Genomic DNA, 24,541 nt, shown 5'->3' on the forward strand with positions numbered 1-24,541 from the left:
ACTGCAATTGCAAGTGCAACCAGGCAGTACCTGTATAAAAAAATGCCACAAAAAATATGAAGATGGCTCTTCATTAACGTTTGCAATGACTGTTCACGTGTACATATGCCAGCCGCCACAAGTGAACTAGAAGGCTAGCAAACTGCCCTGTATATATATTACCATACAGACAACCAAACTTCTCTTCAGTTGTGTTCAAAAATCATTTCGCAAAGCCTCACCATCACAGCCCAGCTGCTGCACCCAAAGGAACTGAAATGAGAAAAAAGTGAATGAGAATAAAACAATCTGAATAGGCTGGGACACAATACAAATTTGAAGTACACAACAGCAAAATAGAACAAGACACCTTGAATTCAAACAATTCTCCTCATAATGTCAAGCAAGCATAAGTTTAGCTATGTTTAAAATTATAAAAGCACTTTTAGATCTGACTCTATGCACTGGAGCAATCTGCATAGTCATAAGCGTAACTTAAATAGAACTATAAACTCACCACGTGATCCACTGTCCATGTGTTCACATCATGAACATACAGCTCCTGCAAAATACAGTTTATTCAGCTCACATTAGAAAAACTGCTAGGTGGCAAAAAAAATGTAAACAGAATGAACTATATATGCCATTTACAGCAGAGGAAAGATAGTCACTACCGCACCTCCCATAAAACTTCGCGTTGCCCTCAGTGCATTAATAATTTGAGAATCTATCACTGGAATAGTACGATATAGGAATATACGCAGAGTTAATTTGCAGTACCTAATAAGAAGCATAAAGAAACCAAGCTGAAGGTATACAAACATAAAACTCTTGTTCATGTCTAACAACTCAAGGGAGTGTGACATGCTCACCATAATGTCTATGTTTTACTGACTTTTTATAAAAGCCCTCCCAGTGCACCACTCGCTACAGTAGAAACTTGCGCTATTTTGCTACTTGTTAGTTATAGTTTGGAATTTAAAGTTAAATCTGCGAAAAGCTGTAAGTAGTATGCTTTGTTTGCTTATTTTTGATGTACTGTTTAAGCTGACAGAAGTCAGAAATATCACTTAAAAAGAAATGTACATCAAGAAGTACAAATTTTAGACAAAAATGGCACTAGGTGAATGCCAAGTGTAGTAGCCATCACTACTTTTCCTTGAGACTTTTCAGTTAATTATCATTATTAATTAACTTTTTTTCTAGATATCACATTAAATTCTCATGTTTCAAACAGAAAGTTGCTCTGAGGTGTACACAAATCTATACAGTAGCCAATGTAATCAGATCGTTAATGATAGAGACAGCAGCGCACAGTAATGCGTCATTTGAAATGCATTTTTTTTGCTCCACCTTGTTCTTTCTTTCTGCCAAAAAAAGAGCACAATATAGAAATAAAAATTCTTGGTAATAGCAAGTTTACCTAATTATAGTCATCTAGTTAAATATTAAGCATAACAATATGAATTGCCAGCAGTTGACTAACATTTAAATGATCACCTGGTTTCTTAGAATGGTTTATTTAAAGAAGACTTTGGTAAAAAATGTGAAACCATTTTAACAACTTTCTGAAAGAGGGCTGAACCATTACACAGTTGATGAGCAAACGTTAAACTCTTCTTACAGGGCTTAAACCCTGTAATGCCTCCAAGAAAAGCAGATAACGGATTGGTACACCACCATGCAACCCCTGCGTCGTTCAAGCAGTTGCTCCTTTTGCTGTAAACGGCTTTCCCATTCTTCCAGCTGCTTCTGCTTTTGACTGAGGTCACGCTCGGCACGCTTCATCAACTCCAGAGTAGATTCGATTTCTTGCCTGCATGCATATAAGTGTTTTCAAAATGTGTGCTAAATTACATGCATCTTATACCAGTGTTGCAAAAATGGCCAGCATCATGGTACAGATAAATGCGTCAGCAGTTATACTTCGTGAAAAAAGAAAAACACATGGGCCGAATCTACAAGGAAACTAAAATTACAGATGTAATATTCTAAGAAAAGGGTAAAAGCAAAAAGATTACTCTGGGTAAGAACATCTGTTTCTATTTCTATTTGATTCAATGTATACATACATGTATGTCACTAAGCAAAAAATTCCAAGTTCACTGGTTTGCATTTTTTATATGTATCCTTTGCAGAGGTTTGCCTCAAAAAAATAAAAATCGGTCAAAAAGTTGCAAGAATTTACATTAAATGTGATCACTTGCAGTTGATTACGATAGAGTGCTTTAGCAAGATGGAAAGAACTTACTTCCAAACACTGCGCTGACTTAAATATGCAGATGCAAGGTTGCAAAGAGAATCTGAAAAGTGCCAGAGAGAGAAAGGGAGGAAGCTACAAAAGCGTGCTGCACAAATACATAAAAGAATTATTTTTGAAAAAATGAAAACATAATTTTTGTTTGTTGCACAGCTACAAGAAAAGGAAGAATTAAATTAGTTGTGCCTGCATTGTGAGCAGCCTACACTAATTTGTTTTTGTAGAATTTTATTTGAAGGTTTGTACACATCCTCTTTAATTATAAACGCCCAGAATTGCAGGCAGGTGAAACTGTGAAGGTAAAACTGAGTGCATGAAAATCTGAACGAGACAGGTTTAAAAAATTACACTATCATAACACAGGATGTAACCGGTGCCAGTTCCATCCGGTCTTGAGGTTGCCTAATTTGTGAAGCTAGGAGTGCGTAAATAGTACTTTTTCAAAACTGAATCAAAGAGAAATAGTAAATCATTGTTACTGAATCGAACACTATGAGTGTAGCTAGTGTGAAATAATATGGAGTAGCATGATACCCCACATAAAAGTGCGTGCCTGTAATGCGCGCTGTCTGTTGAGCAGCTAAAGGCCAAATTGAATAGGAATAAAAAAGTGATAGAACTGAACTGAATATTTTTACAACAAATACTCGCTACCTCTGCGAATTTTCATGTGAAACAAAGAATTGCACGAAACCCAGACCATTTTTATAAATAATGCATACCACTGTAAAAATTTAATTCATAGATATTGGCTCTCTAACTGTGCAGGAAATGACAGCCAAAGGTTCCTGAGGAAAATATTAAATAGAAATTAGATAAGAAATGCCATGTGAGAGCACATATGAGTAGCGTATTTACGCGATTGTAAGTCGACTCGAATGCAAGTCGACCCCCCATATCACATTTCCGAAAAATGAAAAAAACTTCCGAGGTTGTTTAAGCTTGCCTTTGAATAGTTGAACGCGATAGCATTATCCAGTGGCCGCCGTTTATTGCCAGCCGCTATCAGCTGTGGGCACATTCCAAAACGAAAATGTATTAGTCACTGGACTACTCGTCCACACTTGCGCCATCGTCCTCACTAGCGCTGCCGTCGTGATCGCTGCTGCGGTCCCTCAGCATGTTGTTCTAACATCATCATCCAGCGAAGTCCCGCACTTCGAAAACAGCCACATCACGACATCGCGTGGAACAGCTGAAAATTTTCCTCGCTGCAGCTGCCACACCCGTTGCGAATGTCGAACTTGTGGCCCGGCGCCCGGCTGTTCGTTTCTTTGCCGTAAAAAATGGCAGCCATCTTGAATGTAGCCGTGAACGAGCGCTGGTCGCTTGCTGGACCTGGAGCACAAATGATGACTGACGAAGCACTACTTAAAAGCTTGTGAAATGCGCCCGGCAGTAGTCAAATGCGTCAGAGCCAAATAGAAACTACGCGTGAATGGTGTCGGCTCTTCCGTTGGCTACCGACACTCCCCGGCACTGCTGCCGTTCCGAGTGGGAGTGCTGCCTTGATTGGAACAGCGGCCCTTCCATCAACTATCAACGCTCCCTTGAGCGCCAAGTGCGCATTTGAAAGTACAAAGAAAACTTGTTGGACGCTTGAGCTTCCCTTAAAACGCAGTTGCGTTATCAGGCCGCCGCCACTTATCAGCAACCACAGTCAGCAACCGCAGTCAGTAGCCACGTGTGGGGAGCGTGGGGTGCAAGTTTGCTGCTTATCGATAGCCGCCATCGGCCGCCACCCACGTGCGCGGGGAGGGGATGCCAGTTCTGCGCGTTGACATAGCAGCTGCTCAAGGCCAGCACCAAGAGCGATGCGACGGAGCCGCGCAGCAAAAATGCAACCACGCTGTAGCATGCCTGATATCTCATTTGTCTCGCCTTTACTTATAGTGCGATGTTTTTGTTTCGATCGTAAGTCGACCCCCCTACTTCGGATTTTCAAATTTTAAAAAATAGATCGACTTACAATCGTGTAACTACGGTATTATGTGTGCCCAGAGAAAAATGTGGTGCCTCCCCAAATGTGCACGAGCCAGTACAAAGAAACAAAATAAAAGCAATTAGCCAAAAAGTAAGCAATAGCAAGACTATTATGCTAAGATGCTAGGAGGACATACTTTTTACCTTTCACTTTAATTTTGCAGCAATGTCATAATTTTCCCTGCCTCTACCAACCTAAAAGACTTACCACATCTATACAGATAAAGCATGAACTACCCTCTCAATACTCAGGAAAAGGTGTTATTATGAACAAAGTGCAACACTGCTGAGCTGTTAAACAAGACAGCTGATTACAGCAAACTCAAAAACTAACATTCAAAAAAGTAACTCAACAATACCAAAACCAAACAGTCAAGGTCTCCAGGCCTTCCTGCTTGAATGTTTCACCTTTCTTCACACCCTACACCATTAACAGCTGTTATTTTAAACCTTTTTTAGCGCTTGCCTGGAATATGCTACCAGTTACATGACTCCTATCACAATGAGATGAAATCTCAACATGACCAGTCTTACATCTTACAAGACGAAACAAAGACAAATGGCAAATAGACAAACATAATACTTGTCAGCCCTACCTTCAGCAAGCACAAGGTTAGAAATTCTATTCGCAGGATGAATGCCTTATTCAAAAATTTTCACAAAATTTTCACAAAATGCCATGCTCACAAAATGACAGGACAGCAAAAGATTTTGTTTTGTTTATGGGGGTTTAACATCCCAAAGCGACTCAGGCTATGAGGGACGCCGTAGTGAAAGGCTCAAGAAATTTCGACCACCTGTGGTTCTTTAACATGAACTGACATCGCACAATACATGGGTCTCTAGCATTTCGCCTCCATCGAAATTGGACTGCCATGGCCGGTTTCGAACCCGCGTCTTTCAGTTCATTGTGATAGCAGTCATGCAACCAGTAGCATATTTCAGGCAAGCTATAACAAAAGATTAAAACTGAATCCATCACAACTAGTGAGCTGCAAGGGCTGGAACATCTAGACTGACCCCGACATTCATGAATCATGATGCTCTCAACAGCACACTGACTGACACAAGGGTGCCGCTTGTTTATTAAACATGCCCGGCATGCTCACAATGGCACCTTAATAATAAACTCACACTCACCATCTTCGCTCATCGCATTCAAGTGGTGCAAAATAGTTGAAAATGAAGGCCGCTCCTGCAAGCAGATAAAACAAAGCAATGATAATTTTTTATTTCGCTACCACAAAACTTGCCTTTACTGTACGTCAAGCCAAAATTTAGAACTTGAAGGCAGATTGGCGAGGGCACCCCAAAAATCTGTCCCTGATTATGACATTAAATCAAACAATCACACTAACTGAGTACTGGTGCTGTGGCAAGCTATAGGAAAAGAAAACTAAGTGAAAAAAAAAACAGTGATAGATCCTGTATTTCAGAAAACTAAGTTCACAAACACACAAATGCAGGAAATGATCAAGCTGCTAGTATTACTAAAACACCGTCAATCTTGAAGTAAACAAATTTACTAATTCACTTTGCCTTTGCATTTTCAAAGTGGTCATATCTGTAAAAAAATTGCAGAAGCTTTGCAAAGGCACAACTATGCTCAGTAAAACTTAAATCCAATTACATTCTTGTCTCAAACCTGCTCCACCACTTTACAAGATTCCCAAAAAAATATTAGGCAAGCAAACGCTCAAGGCTTGGCATAATTGCAGAGGCCATAGATAGACATGGAGCGGCACCATTTACAACTGATAAAAATAAACGAAGCACGGCACCCATGATAGTTTCAGGCACCTGCACAAAGCTCTCATTGCCTGAGGTAATGCCATGTCCTTCCTTACCAGGACAGCCCAGGCACCACACCAATGCCACACAACATTATTCATTTTCAACGCATTTGCTTGACATTTCGACTAATTCCACAGTGTTTAAACACTGCGAGACAAGTGAAAACGCCAAGATGATGCCTTGGAAGCAATGATACTGAATAGCACCGGCAGTATCCACTTGTCCTGCTACAGGAAGACCTGACAACACCTTCTTAACAGAGAGGTTCCTGCATGAGGCTTTACTTTTATGGCTTTAATGCTGTTTATTTCTGGTCCCAGTAACCCTCCCGATACCTAAAGTTTTAAAGATTAGGAGCAATTCATGCTTACAAGTTACATTTACGTTTCAGGTTAGGGAAGAGTGGGGCAAAATGTGACATTTTGTTACTTAATCATATTAATTGAACATTAAGCTGACACAAGCGGCCACATATCTGCTGAAACTCCTCTTAAGGCTGATGAAATTATTATGCTCAAAGAAGAAAGAAAACTACAAAATGAGAACGAGAGCGCAGTATAAAAGTTGTGAATTCCAGGTCGCTACGTTTTTATGGTACTCTGCAGATTGATCGACCAAGAGTCCTGGACGAACAAAAGTATTTATTACAATTGGTTATTATTCTTATCTTACGCAAAGTTTAAGAATGTTTGTGTGTTTGTGTTCTTACAAGAGAATTGTTTTAGCACCTGGCAACACGTGGGGTAAAACAACATCATTGCGCTCCGCAGGGCCTAAAGTAACAATAATTGTTTTATTGTCTGCTTCAAAGCTTTGCTTTTTCTTCTCTCTAGGATAGTACAAACATACAGAAAGAAATGAATGATTAACAAATGGCACAAAGAAGGCATGAAAAAAGCTCTGGAGAGTACAAAGGTGTGCCGGTGCCACTAAGCATTTTGTTATCCCTAAAGGCACCCAACACAGAGCGGTAAAGAAAATTAAGTAGAAAATTAATTAATTTTAGAACGGCTTCTCCCTTTGCCCTGTGCACTCTTATTTTTTTCCTGAGTGTCAGGACAAAATGTGAAAATTTTCTTTATAATTTCATAAAATTTTGCGCTCCACTTTAACTGGCCTTTTCACACTGAGTGAGCGCGATGACAGGACAATAGCAAATAATTATGTAATATTTATTTGTTGATACTTGTGAATAATGAAAAGAAAGCAGTGACTCACAAATATGTGATAAGTTTTTCTCCCTCTCCCCTACATGTATTCAATACCCCTGCCCAACCTTTAGCACCACTAAGTTCAATGAAAGATGTTACCTATGACAAACATTTGACTTCATTATTCATGAAAAAAAAACAAAAACGATGCTCTCCATGTTGCATTGAGTCGCACCACAAGACATAACACTGCATGGACTCATGACAGAAATGTCCCATAATGTTAGACCTCAGCACAGCCAATGTAGCTTGTTTAATTTCAAACCCCTAAATTTGCTGAGACTGGTTCAAGCCAATATTACTGACTATAGCAAAGCATTTAGCCACACCCACTTAACTAGTCTGGGGCCTCTCTCCTCCAACTGTGTATATTTCTCAAGAGTGGCGAATGAGAAACATTATGAAGCACGTAAACATAATAATTAGGGCATACTTCTGATGAGATGTAAATATGATAAATTTAAACAAAAACAGAAGAAAATATCTGATATTATGCCCCACAAAACAGCGCATGTGCCACGTACCGATTACCGTCTAAGAACAAGATGTACTGATTTTTAGTGTGCATGCATAATGGGATGCAGACAAATGCACGAGTACTACAAAAAAAAAAAAAAAATAAACCCAACGCAATGGCAACCAGGCTTATTTCGAGGTGCATCAGAGGACAGGAGAAGAATTTTAGTGTACCTTGGGATCTGTCTTCCAACAGGCGGTCATCAAATTCGCAAAGGCGGCAGGGCACGTGCTCGGAATGGTGAGCCGCTGAACAGAGGCAGCAGAAACATGGGAAGACAGATGGAGGGAACAAGATGAGCACATAATCTTAAGACATGACTGCTCATCCGAAGTAACGCAGCATGAAAATATGAGAAAGCAATTTGTAGCAAGAAAGAGAAAAGACGCACCTCCTCCTTCTCAACAACTGCCCAGGCCACCTGGAATCCTTCTATGCCTTTGAAGGGAACTTCGTGAGTGAGCAGCTCCCAAAGAACAACACCAAAGGACCAGACATCACATGTTTCTGATGATGGCAAACATTGAATCACCTGAAAAAATTGGCGCAAGCACTGAGTTTTGTTGAAACTAGTTGTCCATCATAGGATGATAGCATGACAATTAAAGTTGCCTGCACAGAAAGAACATGAGAAATGCAACAGCTACTAGACAGGACAGTTTTTGTGTGCATGTAAAAATATTTACTGCGCACAATGCATGAGTGCATCATAAATTTCTTTCAGCAGATCTACTCGCCAACGCAAAAATTATGCAGTGCACCACTTAATGAGGTCAAGACTTCTAGTTCACAATGCGCTCCCATGTTTTGAACCGGATGCAGTAAAGTTGGTAATAACCGCAACAGGGGCAGGTACAAGCACACATTTCTCATAGTTTGTGTATAACTAAGTACTAAAGATGTTTCCAAGGGACAATGAGGGCAAATTAAAGGTGGCCTGTATCAGTAGATTAGCACATTCTAACAACAAAGACACTACTTTCAGTTAAGTGGACCTTTTATAAGCTAGAAAAGGTAAAGAAATTAAATATATGTGTCGCCAATCACTCGCTTTTGCAGTTAAGCTGTGGTGAGCTGACATAGTTTTCTTCACACGGATACCAGAGGCTATGCTGCACCACTTTTTATTTAAAAATGGTAATCACAGAGCCTTTTTCGGTGTAGACATCACGAGTTTGAATCAAGAGGTGGGAAATATTTAAACGCAATTTTCCTTGCAATAAATGCATCTTTTCCTGCCAGACAAACATCAATATACCCAGAAAGGGCCATAGAATCTGTTTTCACTAAGAACAAAAATTGCATAGAGTTGCCCTCAGTGTGCCTCTACTGCTATTCAAAATAATTTAACAAGTCACAATAAAGCTCCTCCAACATGTTTGCAGCAGTTGTCCAGCTAGATTGAAATATATAGTCCTTGAGACGCAATAAACTTATCAGAAACAATAAAGCTTGCATTAGTGTCAAACGCATATTTGATGCACCTGCTCAACATCATTGAGGGCTACATGGCCAACCAAAACAACAGTTGCTTATAGAATGTCTACAAGCTATGGAAAATCCTTTACCCCAAACAAGCAACCCTATGCTTTGTTCTGGACATGAAATGAAAATCTACTCTGAGCACTTGACAGGATTTTTACTTGTAGCATCTTTGAGGTATAAGAAAAAGAGAATCAACATTAATGTTTCAGAAAAAGTATAAGCAGCGGAAATTCTTTGTCACGACACTCCAGGTATACTAACACATTCTGGGCCTCTAGTAAGAACTATGAGTTATGACGCATGCTGGCTTCTGTAGTGAGCTGAATAGCTGTGGTTTGGTTCATTTGGGAACCAGTAAAAGGAACAACAATTTATGCTAGCCAGCAATACAAAATCATGATGCCAGTTCATAGTCAAAGTTTCATTTCTGTTACACGTTGCTTGATAAATGCATCCTTGGTCCTTACTGTTCCTTTTTATTCAAAGCTGATGTTGCAATGATTAAACAGAAGAAAAAAAAAGTACATTAAAACCTAACAGGATCACCTCTGGAGCCATCCAAGGCAGAGTGCCTGCCAGTGACATTCTGGTCGTAGCACCCAGGAATCGAGAGGCTCCGAAATCACATATCTGATTAAAAGGAAAAGTAAAATTAGCATCTGCAGTGACTAAATAATAAGTTCAGATCAGACTGTATTACATGCAATGATCAACAAAAACATCTTGTAATACACAACAATACACAAAAACAAAAATGCATGCACAAGAAAAAAAGAAAAAATTCACTATCCATGTCCATTATATTGTCCAATACATTGAATCATTCTATAAAATATATTTTGCATGCACAATTGCTTTGTTTTCTTTTACTATGGAAGTTCTTCATGTATTTCAACACAAAAAAGTGTCCTCTCTTAACGTTGTAATAAATGAATTATATTAACACTTCAGAGTAAATTGTTGCCTAAAAGAAAAAAATTAAAAGCTATAAGATTTACCCTGTCTAGCCCCTTCCACTATATGTATAACGTTGCTAATGCAATTTTCATGCAAAAGAAAACAATGAAAACCATTACCTTGCATGTGTAGTCTGAACATATCACGACTGAAAAAGAAAAAGCGCAAACATCATCCCGTTAGTTGCAAATGGTAGGTATCAAATGAATGAAAGTTTTTAAAAACTGTATCGGCTAAAACAAAATGAAACGTGCACAGACACACTTACTCTTGCTCGCTACATTCAGACGATTGTCACAAAACACTTATCACATCAGACATAAAAATGAACTTTTATAAAAGTCTCTAAATTTACAAACTATTCCTTAGACGTAATATATTTAATATGCTTTCAGATTAGCAGACATCTCTGCTTAGCACGCATGCTTCTGTGCTAGTAGGTCAAATGCATACTAGCTGGGGCCAACTGGACTAGCAACATCCTGAACGATCCATCTCATCTACGTTTGCTGCTATGCCTACTGAATCATTATAACCCAAATTAGAAGGAAGCCTTACCATTCTTAGATTTCAGGTCTCTATGAATGACTTTGATAGGTGCCTCCTCATGCAAGTAATGCATGCCTGCAAAGACCAGCAAACAGCTGTTGCAAATATAATACAGTACAAAGGAACGGAAACATGGTGTGTGTTAACAGCCAGGGAAAGAGCACCGAACAACATTAACCAGATGGAAATGAAACTTGTATTTTATACTCTTGTACTGACAAAGTAGCTATCTCTTTAATAGAGAGACAAATCACTGAAAACTGATTGTCTGCCAAATTACTGGAAAAAATGTTAATGTTGTTTCGGTACACAAGAATCGTCCTGGTGAAAAGTACAGAAAACTAAAGACTGATTTCGCTGATAAGTGTCAATTGCAAAATGATGGTGCACATAAGTATAGCATGGTAACAAAGCATCTCAAACATAAAAGACCTCAAAAAATTCCACCAAGATTTTAGGAATGACTGTTCTTGTGCAGTAACTCTTAGAACCTGGTCACAAGTTTTTTTTCTTCTGCATTTGACTGCCATGAATAGGTGGACTGCATATCGTTAGATCTTAAAAAAGCTTCTGATTCAGTCTAGCATGCAAATTTGCTCTGTAAGCTACCATATTTTTCTGGGGAGAATCTCCTTTTTTTTTTTCTTTCTCAGAATTTTTCATCAGTGCGTATTATACAACAATGTGACTTGTATGTTCTCAATGTGTTTTTATAACGTTCACCGAATCAACAGATGCATGTTATACACCAGTGAGACTTACATAGGAGTGACCTATATACCGGAAAATACGGCATTTTTCCTCACAATACACAAAATATGTAGTTGGATGGATCCATGACTACCTGCAAGGGCACATGCAATGTGTCATAACGGCTGCTAATCTGATAGCTTCCCTCTGACATCTGTGTGCCTGGTGATACGTACTGGGGTCACTCCTGTTGTTGGCGTATATCAATGATATTGTCCAAAATGAGTCCCCCATGGAACAGCTTTATGCAGATGACTGCCGCCTACAAAAGTATGTAGGCTGTGCGTCTGATGCTGCTTGCCTTCAGCATGATGTGAATCATATTTACAGCTGGTGCATAGAGTGGAACATGTAGCCAAGAGATATATCAGTGTTACCGCATAGTAAACTGCTGGCAAAAAAAGCAGACGCCACGCCGCCACATGTACCACAAGGCACATCCTCACAACTTGTCACACACACGAGGAAAACTCTGCACTCAACCAGGCAAAGGATGGTAGGGAAGGGATATAATTTGAGTAAGTCGAGCAAATGGGCTCCTCCCCACTGCCGAAGCCTATGTCACTGCACTGCCTCTTGAAAGCGTGACCCTCCAGTCACATGACACGCTTTCTCCTTTTCCCAAGGAGGGGTACAATGAACGTGTGAATGCCCTTCAAATACCGCGTAGTGCCACTCTGTATCTTCTATGTGCAGGCACTCCCTGCCTGTGACTAAATACTTCACAGACAGCGTACACCTTACGAGAATACAGGAGCACAAATACCTAGGCTGCTTGGTTCATAAGCAGCAAATGTAATTATTAAGAGAGTATCATGTCTATTAAGGCTTCATCAGGGGGGGAACTACTAAGTCACATAAAATCTTTGCATTAAGTTAAAAATGTTTTTTCATGTTCACCACTCCAAAATCAGAATTCACTTCACTTATTAACCCTTCATTTCATCTCTGAAAGGTGTGAGCATACATAAAAACTTCAAGAAATAATGTGCCATATTAAAGTGTTCCAGTGTTCATTCTTTCTTATCACCACTACTGCTTGGAATAAATTACCACAAGACACTGTTCACTGTCACGCTGAAGTGTCATTCTGGGCTAAGCCATCCTACATAAGTTACGTCCACAGTTGCTTTGTTTGCTCACATTCTGTACTGCTGTATATATTTTTCACTACTGGCATACCTATACATCTAGTGTGCATATTTTCCTGTATCCTATTTATAGCCAAACTTTTTTTTGCACGGTTTCGTTTGTGGCCAATTTCTGCATGTTATTATTGTATTTATCTCCCTAAATGCACCTTGGGCATTGCAGGCAAACAAACTAACAAACAAACGCTAAGCTTTGCAACATTTTGCTGTTTTGCCTTAGGCACACCTCACATCATACCACTACAAGAGCCGTCCACTCACCGGAGGCAATCTGGATGCCCCAGAGAAGAATCTGGCCAAAGCTCAGCATGGAGTCATTTTCTTGCATAGCCAGAAATGCATACAAGGAACCATGCTCCGCATATTCTGCCAAAACAAAGAGTTCTATAGATCGTGTAATGCACAGAGTACACATCTACTTAATTCAGACATTCAGACGAGAGCCAAATACGTGCAAAATGGGTGCCCCAGTTCAAGTGAGGCAGCATTTAGGAAATTCTGCCACTGGTTGCAAGAATTAAACTGAAGCAGTGTCAATAGTGGTCACCAAGCACAGACAGTGTGTATTTTGCTTTGTATAGCAATGAAATTATGTTCTTTTTGCTTTTTCACCAATGTGCCTTCCTCATCACTGTCCAGCACATGGTCTAATAACTTCTTTTTCGGCTACAAGGGGTGATCTACGTTGGTGTGCATTTGCGACAACGCTACTAGTTCCTTCGAGAAGGATTGCAATCAAGTACGTACGACTCTGTGATGTTCACAACTGTTTCCAACAATGTGCTTCGATTCCATTACCTGGGAAGTTCTGAGTGATGTTTAAATAAAGTGCACCCAACAGTGTCAGGCATTAAATCCTTATGACCACTGAGTGTGCCTGTCAGCATTGCCACTGGCAAGTTTGTTTGCTCTTTTCTGTCAGCAAAGGCTCGCTGCTTGAACAGTTGGTTTAAAGTTCTACACCAGCCTGCCCGTCTGTCTTCCAAATGTGCTTTGATGCCTATCATTAAGAATGAGTGGCTTGTTTATTTGTTAATTATTTAGACAGAATTAAATTTCAAACTCCTTCAAGTACACAAAAGAATTTCAAATAGCATAATTTATGAAAACATTGCTTCATTACGGCTGTTTCTCCCATACACTGAATGAAACATGTGATAGACCATAATAGAACAAGAGTTCAGCCACTCATACACACTCAGTGACTGCAGCTGTGTGAACTTGGGTGTGTCTTGTAACCTGCTCTCGCTGAATGCATTTGAGGATTCGCAACTTTCTTCTAAGGACAAAAACATTTTCAAAATAAAGCTACTGCAACAAAAGGTAAGCCATTTTTTATTTCTGTTGGTGCTTTACAACTTTCAAAGTTAAAATTTTCTGTAATCTCACATTGTTTAAATGTTACTGTTGTAACTAATTCAATTTGAGGCTAAAAAATGATCCTGCTTTCTCCAGGTGATAGCTAGTAATAATGTTTTTGATTCATTCCCACAACCTGCATTAGTTTCTTTAAACCTTTCGTTTATGTTAGCTACAGCACCCTGCATATTCATGCCTTTGTAGAAGCAGGGCGCATATTGGTCATAGCATACAACACAAGAATTACATGACGTTTAAAAAAAAAATAAAGAGGTTTGACAAGTATATATAAGGCACACCACTATCCCCTGATAACAAGGCTTTGCTCACCTGTGAGAATACAGAAATTTGGTGCCTTGGTGGCAGCTCCGTAAAATGTTATAATATTCTTGTGGCTCAGAACACTCAATACTTGGGCCTAGAGACAAGCCGAAACAACCACATGTAAGCTTCGCACACAATGAACACCATGATAATGTAAAAGCCTAAATTGTGGCTTTGTAGTGAAGCATCAAACAGGTATGCATGCTGCACACCATTGACTCTTACCAGCAAAGCTAACCATGAAGCGTGTACAAGTATATTCAGTGCTAGTAAAGTCAATTCAACAAACACCTGCATTCGAGTGCCAGTAAGTCGTTCTGGTACATGCACCCTCCATCTCCTTAAAGTACTGACTACTTCTATGCATGCCTTCGTAGTTCAACCTCAGCTGCTGTTTAGGCTAACATACAAAAGAAGGCAGCTATGCAGTGCATAAGTTGGTGAACACTGAATGCCAGTGGGTGTGCCCTTAAATAAAATAGATTGAGTGACTACCCTGAAGGCATTGCACACCTGAACGTTTTCGCTTTTATAAAGTATTCATAAATGAGCTTTTGTAGTATAGACAAAATTAAATGGTGTACGAAAATTGATATTGTTAGCCATTGCAAAAAATTTAAGGACAGAAATTAAGTAGCAAACTACCATGCATACAGCCATGAGCTGGCTTGTCTGGACCACTGAAGTGATGTGATGTGATGTAGAACAAATAAGTAAAAATTTTGGTTTGGCTTGGTTTGTAATGGTTTAACGTCCCAAAATGACTCAGGCTATGAGTGACATCGTAGTGAAGGGCTCCGGAAATTTCGACCCCTTGGGGTTCTTTGACATGCACCGACATCGCACAGTACATGGGCCTCTCGCATTTTGTCTCCATCAAAATGCAACTGCCGTGGCTGGGATCGAACCTGCATCTTTCGGGTAAGCAGGTGGGTGCGGCAGCACTCCATCTTTTAATGCAGCTTCTTTATTCGCACTCAATCTGCTTTTGAATACTGATTTTCATTTTGACTTTAGTCTCTTAATCACTATTTCTCCTGGATTCAATTATGTGTCAACCTATTCTGCTAGTGTGAGCAACTGAAGCTAGGTGCTATTTTCCAAAGACTGAAAAGTGTTCCTTAGAAAACTGGTAATCTTTGCATATGGCATTAAACGACATAATGAATACTAGAAAAGTTTAAACATTACTGAATGCTCTTACTCAAATGCGCTGGATTCGTTTATAGATTAGTGAAAAAAACTGAAAACTGGTTGTAAGGAGAGGAAAGGCGTAGCAACTGTCTCACCCTTTGCAAACATCTCAACCACACTGTGAGGGAATAGACGAAGAAGGGACTGAAAGAAGGAAGAGAGAAGGAGGCACTATAATGCAGGGTTTTGGATTGTTGGAGTGTTCAATGCTAGTGTATGTTAAAGAACCTCAGGTGGTCGAAATCATCGAGAGTCCTCCACTATGGCGTCCCTCATAGCCTGAGCCGCTTTGGGACGTTAAACCCCATAAAACCAAACGAAACCAAACTTCTAGGGCTCAAGAAAAGTAAACAAAAAATTATATGCGGATGTCACAACAGACATGTACACATCCATTTGTGTCCTGCTGGGCCTGGTAATAACTGGCTTTTGAGTTAAATGGCAACTGTAAGGGCCCAGAAAACAAAAATTTAGAATTAGGTAAAAACATGGTGCACCGGTGATAACAGAAATCCATTCATTATTTTGCTGCCGCCAGAAGAATGCTGATTTTGGAACTTGCCTCTTTTTCTAGAACAAGGAGCTTCTTGACAGCCACCACGAGATTCTGAGATTTCCACTTTGCACGATAAACGCTTCCAAAGGCACCACCTCCACATCGCTCGTAGAACTGTAGGTCCGCGAAGTCCACTTCCAGGAAGGGCGGGCACGAGAACTCTGAACTCGCACACTCAGTTGTCAGCTCAGTGTCCCCATCCTGCCAGGAAGCACTGTCGTTGTTCGAGCGCTCATCTTCAGCAAATTCTTCACTTGTCGGCATTGTCTGCTGGTTTGTGGACAAGTCAAAACTGCTCTCGGTCTGGGAGGGCATCATGGTGCCTGCACTGCCTCCAGACTCAGCAGCCATCCTGGATCAGACCTGCCAAAAATATGTGACAGTACTCTAGTTGTGCATACCTGCACCATTGCAGTACCAGCTGCGCATATTTACACCACTGTAGTACTAGACAACGGTGTGCAGAAATTTTCTGCTTAATGTTTGCGGACCTTTAAGGATGTGCTGACCAGTATTTCTAAATATATTACTAAAATTTTTACGACTGTCAATTCAGTTGTATCAAACAAAGCACCTTGGCATGATGATAAGGCAAGACCGTTCATCTCAGAGAAACTTCTGAGCTCGGCGAGAATGCTTACTTTCTGAATAAGCTGCACTGCACAGAGAACATGTGAGTGGTATTAACACAGCAAGGTAATTGCTACCCAGCAAACATGAATTCAAAGATACACCAAATGCATAAGCAATGTGAAGTCAATCGTAGCGCTCTGCACTGTGGCTGTCAGATTATATTCTAGCAATAACAACAGAAAGCTCACCAATAACAAAATGTCATGTCTCACATAACAGGAGAAGGCACTAAATACCCACATTGTAGATAACTTCAGCAGAATTTCAACAAAAGCTCGTGTTGGACGCTATAGTGCGCCCAAGTGCAAGATACAAATGCAAATTCAGGTTTCAGCATTTCACCAGCATGCTACTAAGCTAGAATGTCTCAGATGTCTAGAATGGACCCGACTGCGATGGCAGCCATTTGCACTGCATGAACTTAACGCAAAAGTTGCTGGCAGATGTCACGTACGAGATGAGAGCAAGTAATTGGTAGTGTAAATCATGCGGGAAAGCGAAAGCGTCTTATGATCACTACTACACTTGTGTTCCTTCGCCTTACTGTTCAGGTGACAGATAGTAGCCAAAAGTTTCACTGCGTGATCATGTATTGGCGATGCGACAAAAGCCTGCTAGACTATTCGACACACTCAGAGCACACAATCGATAAAACAAATAATTTCAGGCACTGCTTGAAGTTGACGTCTATATAATCAAACGGCTTCTCTGCGTAGTATCTGAAAGCTGCTATTTACTGTTTTCTTTTGCAAACCGTGGGCAATTCTGCTTGTTTGGGTTCGCAAGTACACAAAACTGTCAAGCTCGGGAAAAGACCGCTCGAATTTGCACGTATGCAAAAGCTTTATTCTTATATCTTACAGAACACTCGAAGGAATCCGTTTCGAGTAAACACGTAAAGCCCTAAACAAAGCAAGCGAGCGGTTTGTGCGACAGCAGAGTACTGCGAAATGTAGAAGATATTGCATCCCGTTTCACAGACAGTCGCAACCCGACCGCTCTACCTGAAAGACAAGTGACCAGCGGTTTCTATACGCTTCCAGCACGAGTAGATTATCACAGTATAGGTACTGGCATGCAGGTGTAGCCATGCACGAATGCAGTACTAACGCGTACTTACGTTTTGGCGATTTAGATCGGCAGTTTCTCGGCTTCAGTTGCTACTACGTTGTCGCATATACTCTCTCTGAAGCTTGCTCACCGCGTAGCGGCAATAAGGCATTCTTACCTAAATGTTATAAGCATATTGGCACAAAATGAAGCAACATCGTTCTAACCAGAGTCCTTCGATTCAAATTACGCGAGCAATATCGCAAGGTGTTATATTGTTATCGTGAGCCTCGCGAGCTGTAGAGGAATTTTAGGCCTAGTTCAATGCAGACGATTTTTAAGGTCACATGACTTATATCTGTTCATTTGGCCGCACGGGGTGCCTCGCTGTTCCAGTTCGGGCCAGACAGCAAGCAAGCTAACCATGAGAGGAGGCGTCCAAATTTAGAACGTGTGGCCTTCCTAGGCCGCGAACTTCTTCGAAAACGGCGTAACAACAGTTCAAGCTGGGCTGCCTCAGAAAAAACCTCCTAGAAATTCCTATGCGCGCGATGTTCTTGCTTTGATACCCGCTTTTGAATGTAAAGTCGCTTATAGCGCTTTCTGACTAACACTTACTGGCAGAAGATCGAATGAAAGAAACGCCACCACTTGTTTATTCAGCTGTGTTCAATGCTACGCTGCTGTCAGCCCAGGTACGCCGCGACCATAGACGTGATTTTCAAGGCTTTATGCTGCGGCTGCGAGTAATCGTCAGCGTACAAAGCTAGCTGACGATGACATGCAAGCAGACGACGGATTACGACGCTCGCCAGACCGAGAAGACCCGGACGAATGCGGTAACTTCCCGAGATACTCGACAAACCCATGCCATAACGAAATCTTGTGAGATGAGTTACCGACGTACGCAATGCTAATTTATCTTCTCCCGCTTTTAGTGAATTCTATCAAGTTCTCGCGCTCCCAATTCGTTATAGAAGAATGTCATCCCTACGTGGGGCCAGTGTGCCAGGGTGTAGCCAGAGTGGCCAGAGTGCTACACCTGGTTTATATGACTACAATTCCTGGTTGTATTTATTGAACGCATATGAATAACGTCTTGTCTGCAGTATATGCTGCAGACTGCTCTGAAAAGTTAGAAAAGATAGGCAAAAGACTGCACACCCCCTCCTCTGGATCCAGGCATGCTCACCACTATTCTAGTGCTGCTGTTCTGCCGCCTTCGGCTTGTGACACAGGCTGTTATTAAAAGCGATGAACGTTGACAGCTGCAGCTAGCCACATTAGTATGTGATTTCACGTCCATACAATGCAGGTCAGTCATGAAGTCTATTGGCCACGTTTAGTAAAAGGTTTGCACAGATTCCATGCTCTTGATGACACGAGTTGTTCTCTGGACACCTCACACGAACTTTTAGATCTGTGAATGTTCCATTGCTGTATTTTCAGGCTGTGCTGGTTACTTGGCAACAAACATGCCTAGTTTGACTGCATATTCACAGGATAACTTGCATAAATTGCCATTGTAAATTTACAGCTATGCAAAAGATGGAATGATTTGAATCACTTTGCTGAAATGAGCCACTTGCAATTCACAGACTTGAGCTGGCCTAGTTTTGGCAAAATGGCTTGGCTTAGTGAAGAATCTTCGAAAACATGCCTAGAGTTGTTAGCGCTTTTTAAAACAGTAACGTTAGGAGCCCCATGGGGCCAAAATGCCTTGCCGGTCATAAAATTCGCCCACTGGCTGGACGGAAGTGACATCACTTTTTGTAAAGGCATCAGCGGCTGCTAACGCTACTGCATTGCTAGCATATGATGGAATTAGGTGTCCCTGTGAATTTTCTTTCTAAGGCCAATGCATTAAATGGCTTTTTAGATATGAATCCTTGGGTAGCAGCATCACGACCAATGTTGAACACTGCCGACTTATATACCTTCCAGCAACTTTTCTGGGCACAAATATGCTTCTCTGGAGACTGTTCCACACTGCAGCATGCACACTTATGACCATCAATATGCAACTTGCCAGCAGACTCAAGAAATGATGGTAGTGAACTTGTAGAATGCAAGTGCAAGGCAATTAATTTATGTCATGCGTCATGTTCTCACCTAGTCCTGCGTAAATATCAGTCGCATTGGCCCTCCGAACACAGAGAAAGGCTCAGGAGAGCCCTGGAAACACAGATTAATGACTCAAACAAGTGGAACAGGATGTGTAAATGTAAACGTATATTTATTTCATGCATAAACACTCTGCAACATCCTAGAGATGGTGGAAACATATAAAAGTATGTACAAGTTTAAAATATACAGGCGCATATTTTACAAAAGGCCCAAATCATACACACACAGACACACAGAGTCTGACACAATAAGGGCTTCGGCCTTGGGACATCCACGCTGTGCCTCGACTCAGGTGCTACCGTCCCCATCTCCTCCTGCTATAGACTAGCTGGTCTGGGACAGCCCCAGGTGCCTGTCACTGGAAGACGTTATACAAAAGAAAGATTGTGCCATTCGGAGAAGGTAAGAACATGTCCGAAGGAGTGCTGACACACTTAACAATCCACACAATCGGTCCACACTGGCAGCACTACCAACAAGACAGAGGAAGCGCTTCATCCCACACTGTCCAGTGCAGTGCGTGATAACGCGCGGGTGCACGCAATGTTGCTGGTTGGGGAAGTAACAAGACCTAGAGGGTGGAATCATTTACAATCACCTAGAGACAACACTTGGATGCAACAATGTTACAATCTGCAGAAACCCGTGAGTGAGTTGTACCTGTACAGAAATGTGTCAAGTTTCCACTACATCAGCAACAACAACGCCTTAAACATTTGTGCAACACGCACGCAAATAAAAGTAGCCTGAGTGTTCATAGCTATTATGCAATAAACAAGGTGCAACGTCTGGGCTGTTTCGTCTAGACTAGGTCATTATACAGAACATTTAGTGTTTGCTGGCCAAGCAGTTATGTACATAAGATCCTATAAACAGTGGGTGAGAAAAAAACCATGCAAGAGTAACCAACACAAGTGGCTATAATGGCTGGGCAAACATCATAAAGAGCCAACAGTATTAGCACTAACCCCTGTGACTACAGGATGCAATAGTATATGTCACTTGTAACTGCAGACAGGCTGCAGATGCATAGAGCACTGGCAAAAGTCCATGAAGCATGATAACAATAAACAAAAGAGCAACGTTTTTATCACCATCCTGTTACCAGCAGGTCTTACCAGACCACTGATTAAACATTCTGAGTATGGCAGAGTTCTGTTTAGTTGGACAGTGGTTTTACATGTTTGGATAGGGCAAGTGAGTAGCACCACCATTAAATAAATAAAAAAAGGGCAGTGCAATATGCCACACAGAGAAACAGATGTTAATATACAGACTTCAAAGCTGCAGTGGTTATTGCCTCCAAGTGACAATCTTGGCAAAGTATACAGCGGCATATACCTGCGATTGAACAGCACAAGGGGCAGAGCAGACAAGCAGTAATGTCCTACAGCAATAACTGACCCAGAAGGCCAAACACGAATCTACCAGTGGCAGCACCTTGACTAATAAATAGTAATCTTCCCACGTAAGCAGGCATCTCATGTCACCGTCACTCAAATCTCTTGAGACCTCGAAACTTTAGAACCTGAAGTCCACTTCAAACGTTCGCAGAGCAACAAGGTGACATAGCAATCTGCAAGGCAGACTGGCCACTGCCAGGATTACGCAAATTGTACGCCTTGCAATCCACTTTACACTCCCCAGGATGGCAGGATTAACTGTTAAATATGATTATCGTGTATATGCCATTATGTAAATGCGTGACACTTTGTCAGCATTTCATACAAAAACAAGCATGTCTATGTTATGCGATTGCAAGTTTCAGATTAGGCATCAAGTGCTTCCCCACTCTTTTCTTCTTTTCTGTGACTTGGTTAGGCCTACAAAGAGACCTGTGTAGTTTGATCATACAAGAGGACCAGGCCTCAGCCATCTCCCACATGTGCGTGTACCAAGGCGCATGACATTTCTGGGTTACCCCTATTCCCAGCAAAGAGAGTATAAATAAAAGGCCACAGTGTCCAAAACACAACATGCAGAATGGAATGGTGCATTTTGGGGGTTGATGGAAAGACAGAAAAACAAGCTGCCAGCTCCCAATCTAAGGGTGGGTGAACATTTTGACACTCTGAATAAAAACTGAATGCCAAGTAGCAATATTTCATTTCCATTCAAAATCTAGGCAATTAACATCACAAAATCAATGACAAAGCAAGGTACGCTATTAAAGCAGAGGCACTAATGAAACAAAATTTCAGGATGATGCCATCTGTGACAGGATGCACGACATGCAAAGCTGCACTATAGATTTTGACAGGCAGACACCAATATGCCTCTCGTGAATTGTCACTGACTTTCCACGTTCACACAGTCAAACTTTGCTAAAAGAAAATGACATCCAGTGAGATAACAGACATAACAAATCACAAGCAGTTCATTTTAAAAGTGCGCATAAAAATGCAAGTATCCTTCATTTCATTTTAACAAAATAAAATTTCCCTCCAAATACACGACGAATAATCTCTCCAAACAGAAAAACAGCAGACTACTTCGCATGGCGTTTTCACTGAAATATCTTGTTAAGTGTGCCACAACAAATAAAGAAATATGAAATGGACATAGGACAGACATTGGGTAGCACTTGACCCACGTAGGCCATGTCCCTTTCTTACATCCTTGATTCTTTATTGTGGTTCACTGTGGAAGACCATTCAATAGACTGCCTGCTAGCCCGAACCTATGCGAAAGACTTTATTAGGTATTCTCACATCAGAAGGTTATGCAGCATGCGTCCAATACTGCACATACCTGATTTGTTTCTTGCTTCTGCATGCAACATAACAAATGGTATTAGGATTTTATCATGCACAGAGTTGCTCAGCCTTTTTGCAGGCCGCTACTTCTACCTCAGTCAAACTCTTGCTAGCTGAACAGCTGAAGTGGTGCCAAAAGCTTGAGGTCAAGGTCATTTACAGTTATAAAACAAAACATTAAACGAACAAGCATTTTCACCCTTTTTAATTTTATTACAATGAGGTTTAACTGTGTGACCAGTCAAAACTATGATGCACTGGTCCTAAACGCTAGGAAGAGTATATATATCTGTCTCATTTATTCATTTTGTGTCCACTTGGCTGGTCTTTGTTCTGTGGAAGCCACTGTTCCATTTAATATTTTTTTAGCAATAATTACAATGATCATTTATCTGTAAACTGGCTGTTAGCAGTCACCACCTTGTACGATACTGCCTGTCACATCAGCCAGTGACATTCATATGCGATTGGATAACATCCTAAAACAGCACAAACAGATAGCTCCTCTGCTCACATATCATCAAGCATTCTTCAAGTTGACCACAGTGATATCCTCGGCTGGTAGGAACAGTACCTATCACTGCTACCATGCTGTAAGTTTCGCTTTGCCTTATAGGAACCTCTCACATGGCATCATTTTTATTGGCTGGTATCAGATGCTGTGCCCGGAGCAATCTGGGTCATTTTTTTGTGTTCAAGAGGCACAGTGGCTAGCTATAACGAACTGAAGAAGCATGCAGAGGTTCAAGTGCTATTTGAAAGTTGACTGTGGCCATAGCCTTGTTTGGCTTCTTTGCAAAGGTCGTCGTCAGTAAGCTTGTACAGAATGCACAGCCAGCTCTATCAGTCATGAGATACAAGCCGACTGTTTCATTCACGTCCTTCAATAGAAGTCACATTTCAGTTGGGCGTAGCTCATTATTTTCCTCTCTGGTAGCAGCGGCAAACAGAAGTGGTAAATCCTGGTGCCATATGCGCACCTTGTGTGCTCTCCAACCCATTGCAACTAGAGTGCACATTGGTGCAAAGACGGCTCTGCATTTTGAAGCTGGCAAAAAGTGATTTTGTTCAGTCTCGCTCCCATGATGGCTCTTCATAACATTTACGGATGGAGGAGAGAGGGGCCACACAACAGGTGATCCATATTGACTCCGTCTTCCTTAATATTCACATTCCATTTGTATTTGAAAAATATTTACAATGTTTGCACACCCCTACTTTTTGACCTTCTTGCCACTGCCAAAGTGAAACCAGCCTGAACCCTTCTTCTTTGGCAATCCGTTGGCTGAGACGGTGTGGTGGCTGGTGTGAAGAGTCGATGGCAGGCTGCCAGTTCGAGGCTTTGGGCCAGGAGGGTCGAGAAGAATCTCGACGACTGCGACATCAGGATGCTGAGACCGGGGGCCTTTGGGCAGCTTTGCTGCAAACGACAACATACCAAAAAAGTTAATTTAGGTATGTTAGTGTTGTATGTACTAACCGCATAAAAACGGTTAGTACATGTATATAACATAATGAACATAATGTGCTTGTGCAATGCAGCATGTTCACCAATAGATGACTGGGTATTTTCAAAGTTTTCTTCCTCTAGCTGATGCATTCTCCATCTGTTTTCCCAACATGCAGTTTCATGGGCATTAAAGGGACCATGATATGATAATTACTGAGGTTAGAAAATGCGTAGGAGTGATGGCATTCTATAACTTGTCACCGCACTGCAAAAACATTTAAGCTAGATTCATTAAAACTGAAAATATCGGCATTAATAATGATGCTCCTCCATCTCTGCCCCCTCAACTAATACACGCCAATGCACCAGAAAAAGAAACAAAGAAAACAGGTCGGAATTACACCCTGCCTGGCCCCATTGCACCCCATCCCACCTACGTTAGTTGGGCATACCCAA

At 41.1% G+C, this 24,541-nt stretch overlaps 2 protein-coding genes across 3 annotated transcripts in view; both read right to left on the minus strand.

Annotated features, from left to right (window-relative positions):
• Positions 1 to 18,141, minus strand: part of LOC144125329 (mitogen-activated protein kinase kinase kinase 20-like) — a 37,042-nt gene extending 18,901 nt beyond the window's left edge. Inside the window, exons 1-14 of the mRNA XM_077658608.1 lie at positions 17,823 to 18,141; positions 16,076 to 16,432; positions 14,326 to 14,413; positions 12,898 to 13,002; positions 10,745 to 10,810; positions 10,306 to 10,334; positions 9,776 to 9,859; positions 8,136 to 8,276; positions 7,918 to 7,992; positions 5,363 to 5,417; positions 2,231 to 2,282; positions 1,660 to 1,795; positions 497 to 541; positions 222 to 252 (exon numbers count right to left, since the gene is read on the minus strand). Of these exons, the coding sequence (XP_077514734.1) occupies positions 222 to 252; positions 497 to 541; positions 1,660 to 1,795; positions 2,231 to 2,282; positions 5,363 to 5,417; positions 7,918 to 7,992; positions 8,136 to 8,276; positions 9,776 to 9,859; positions 10,306 to 10,334; positions 10,745 to 10,810; positions 12,898 to 13,002; positions 14,326 to 14,413; positions 16,076 to 16,420 (1,252 nt within the window). The 5' untranslated portion in view covers positions 16,421 to 16,432; positions 17,823 to 18,141. The remainder of the gene's footprint in view (positions 1 to 221; positions 253 to 496; positions 542 to 1,659; positions 1,796 to 2,230; positions 2,283 to 5,362; positions 5,418 to 7,917; positions 7,993 to 8,135; positions 8,277 to 9,775; positions 9,860 to 10,305; positions 10,335 to 10,744; positions 10,811 to 12,897; positions 13,003 to 14,325; positions 14,414 to 16,075; positions 16,433 to 17,822) is intronic.
• Positions 18,142 to 19,960: 1,819 nt separating this feature from the next.
• RhoGEF3 (Rho guanine nucleotide exchange factor 3) overlaps positions 19,961 to 24,541 on the minus strand; it is a 374,922-nt gene continuing 370,341 nt past the window's right edge. For both annotated transcript variants that reach the window (XM_077658614.1, XM_077658613.1), the window contains exon 18: positions 19,961 to 24,055. In XM_077658614.1, coding sequence (XP_077514740.1) covers positions 23,850 to 24,055 — 206 coding nt within the window. In that variant the 3' untranslated portion in view covers positions 19,961 to 23,849. The remainder of the gene's footprint in view (positions 24,056 to 24,541) is intronic.

This window comes from Amblyomma americanum, chromosome 3, assembly GCF_052857255.1.
Source record: "Amblyomma americanum isolate KBUSLIRL-KWMA chromosome 3, ASM5285725v1, whole genome shotgun sequence".
Classification (NCBI taxonomy): Eukaryota; Metazoa; Arthropoda; class Arachnida; order Ixodida; family Ixodidae; genus Amblyomma; species Amblyomma americanum.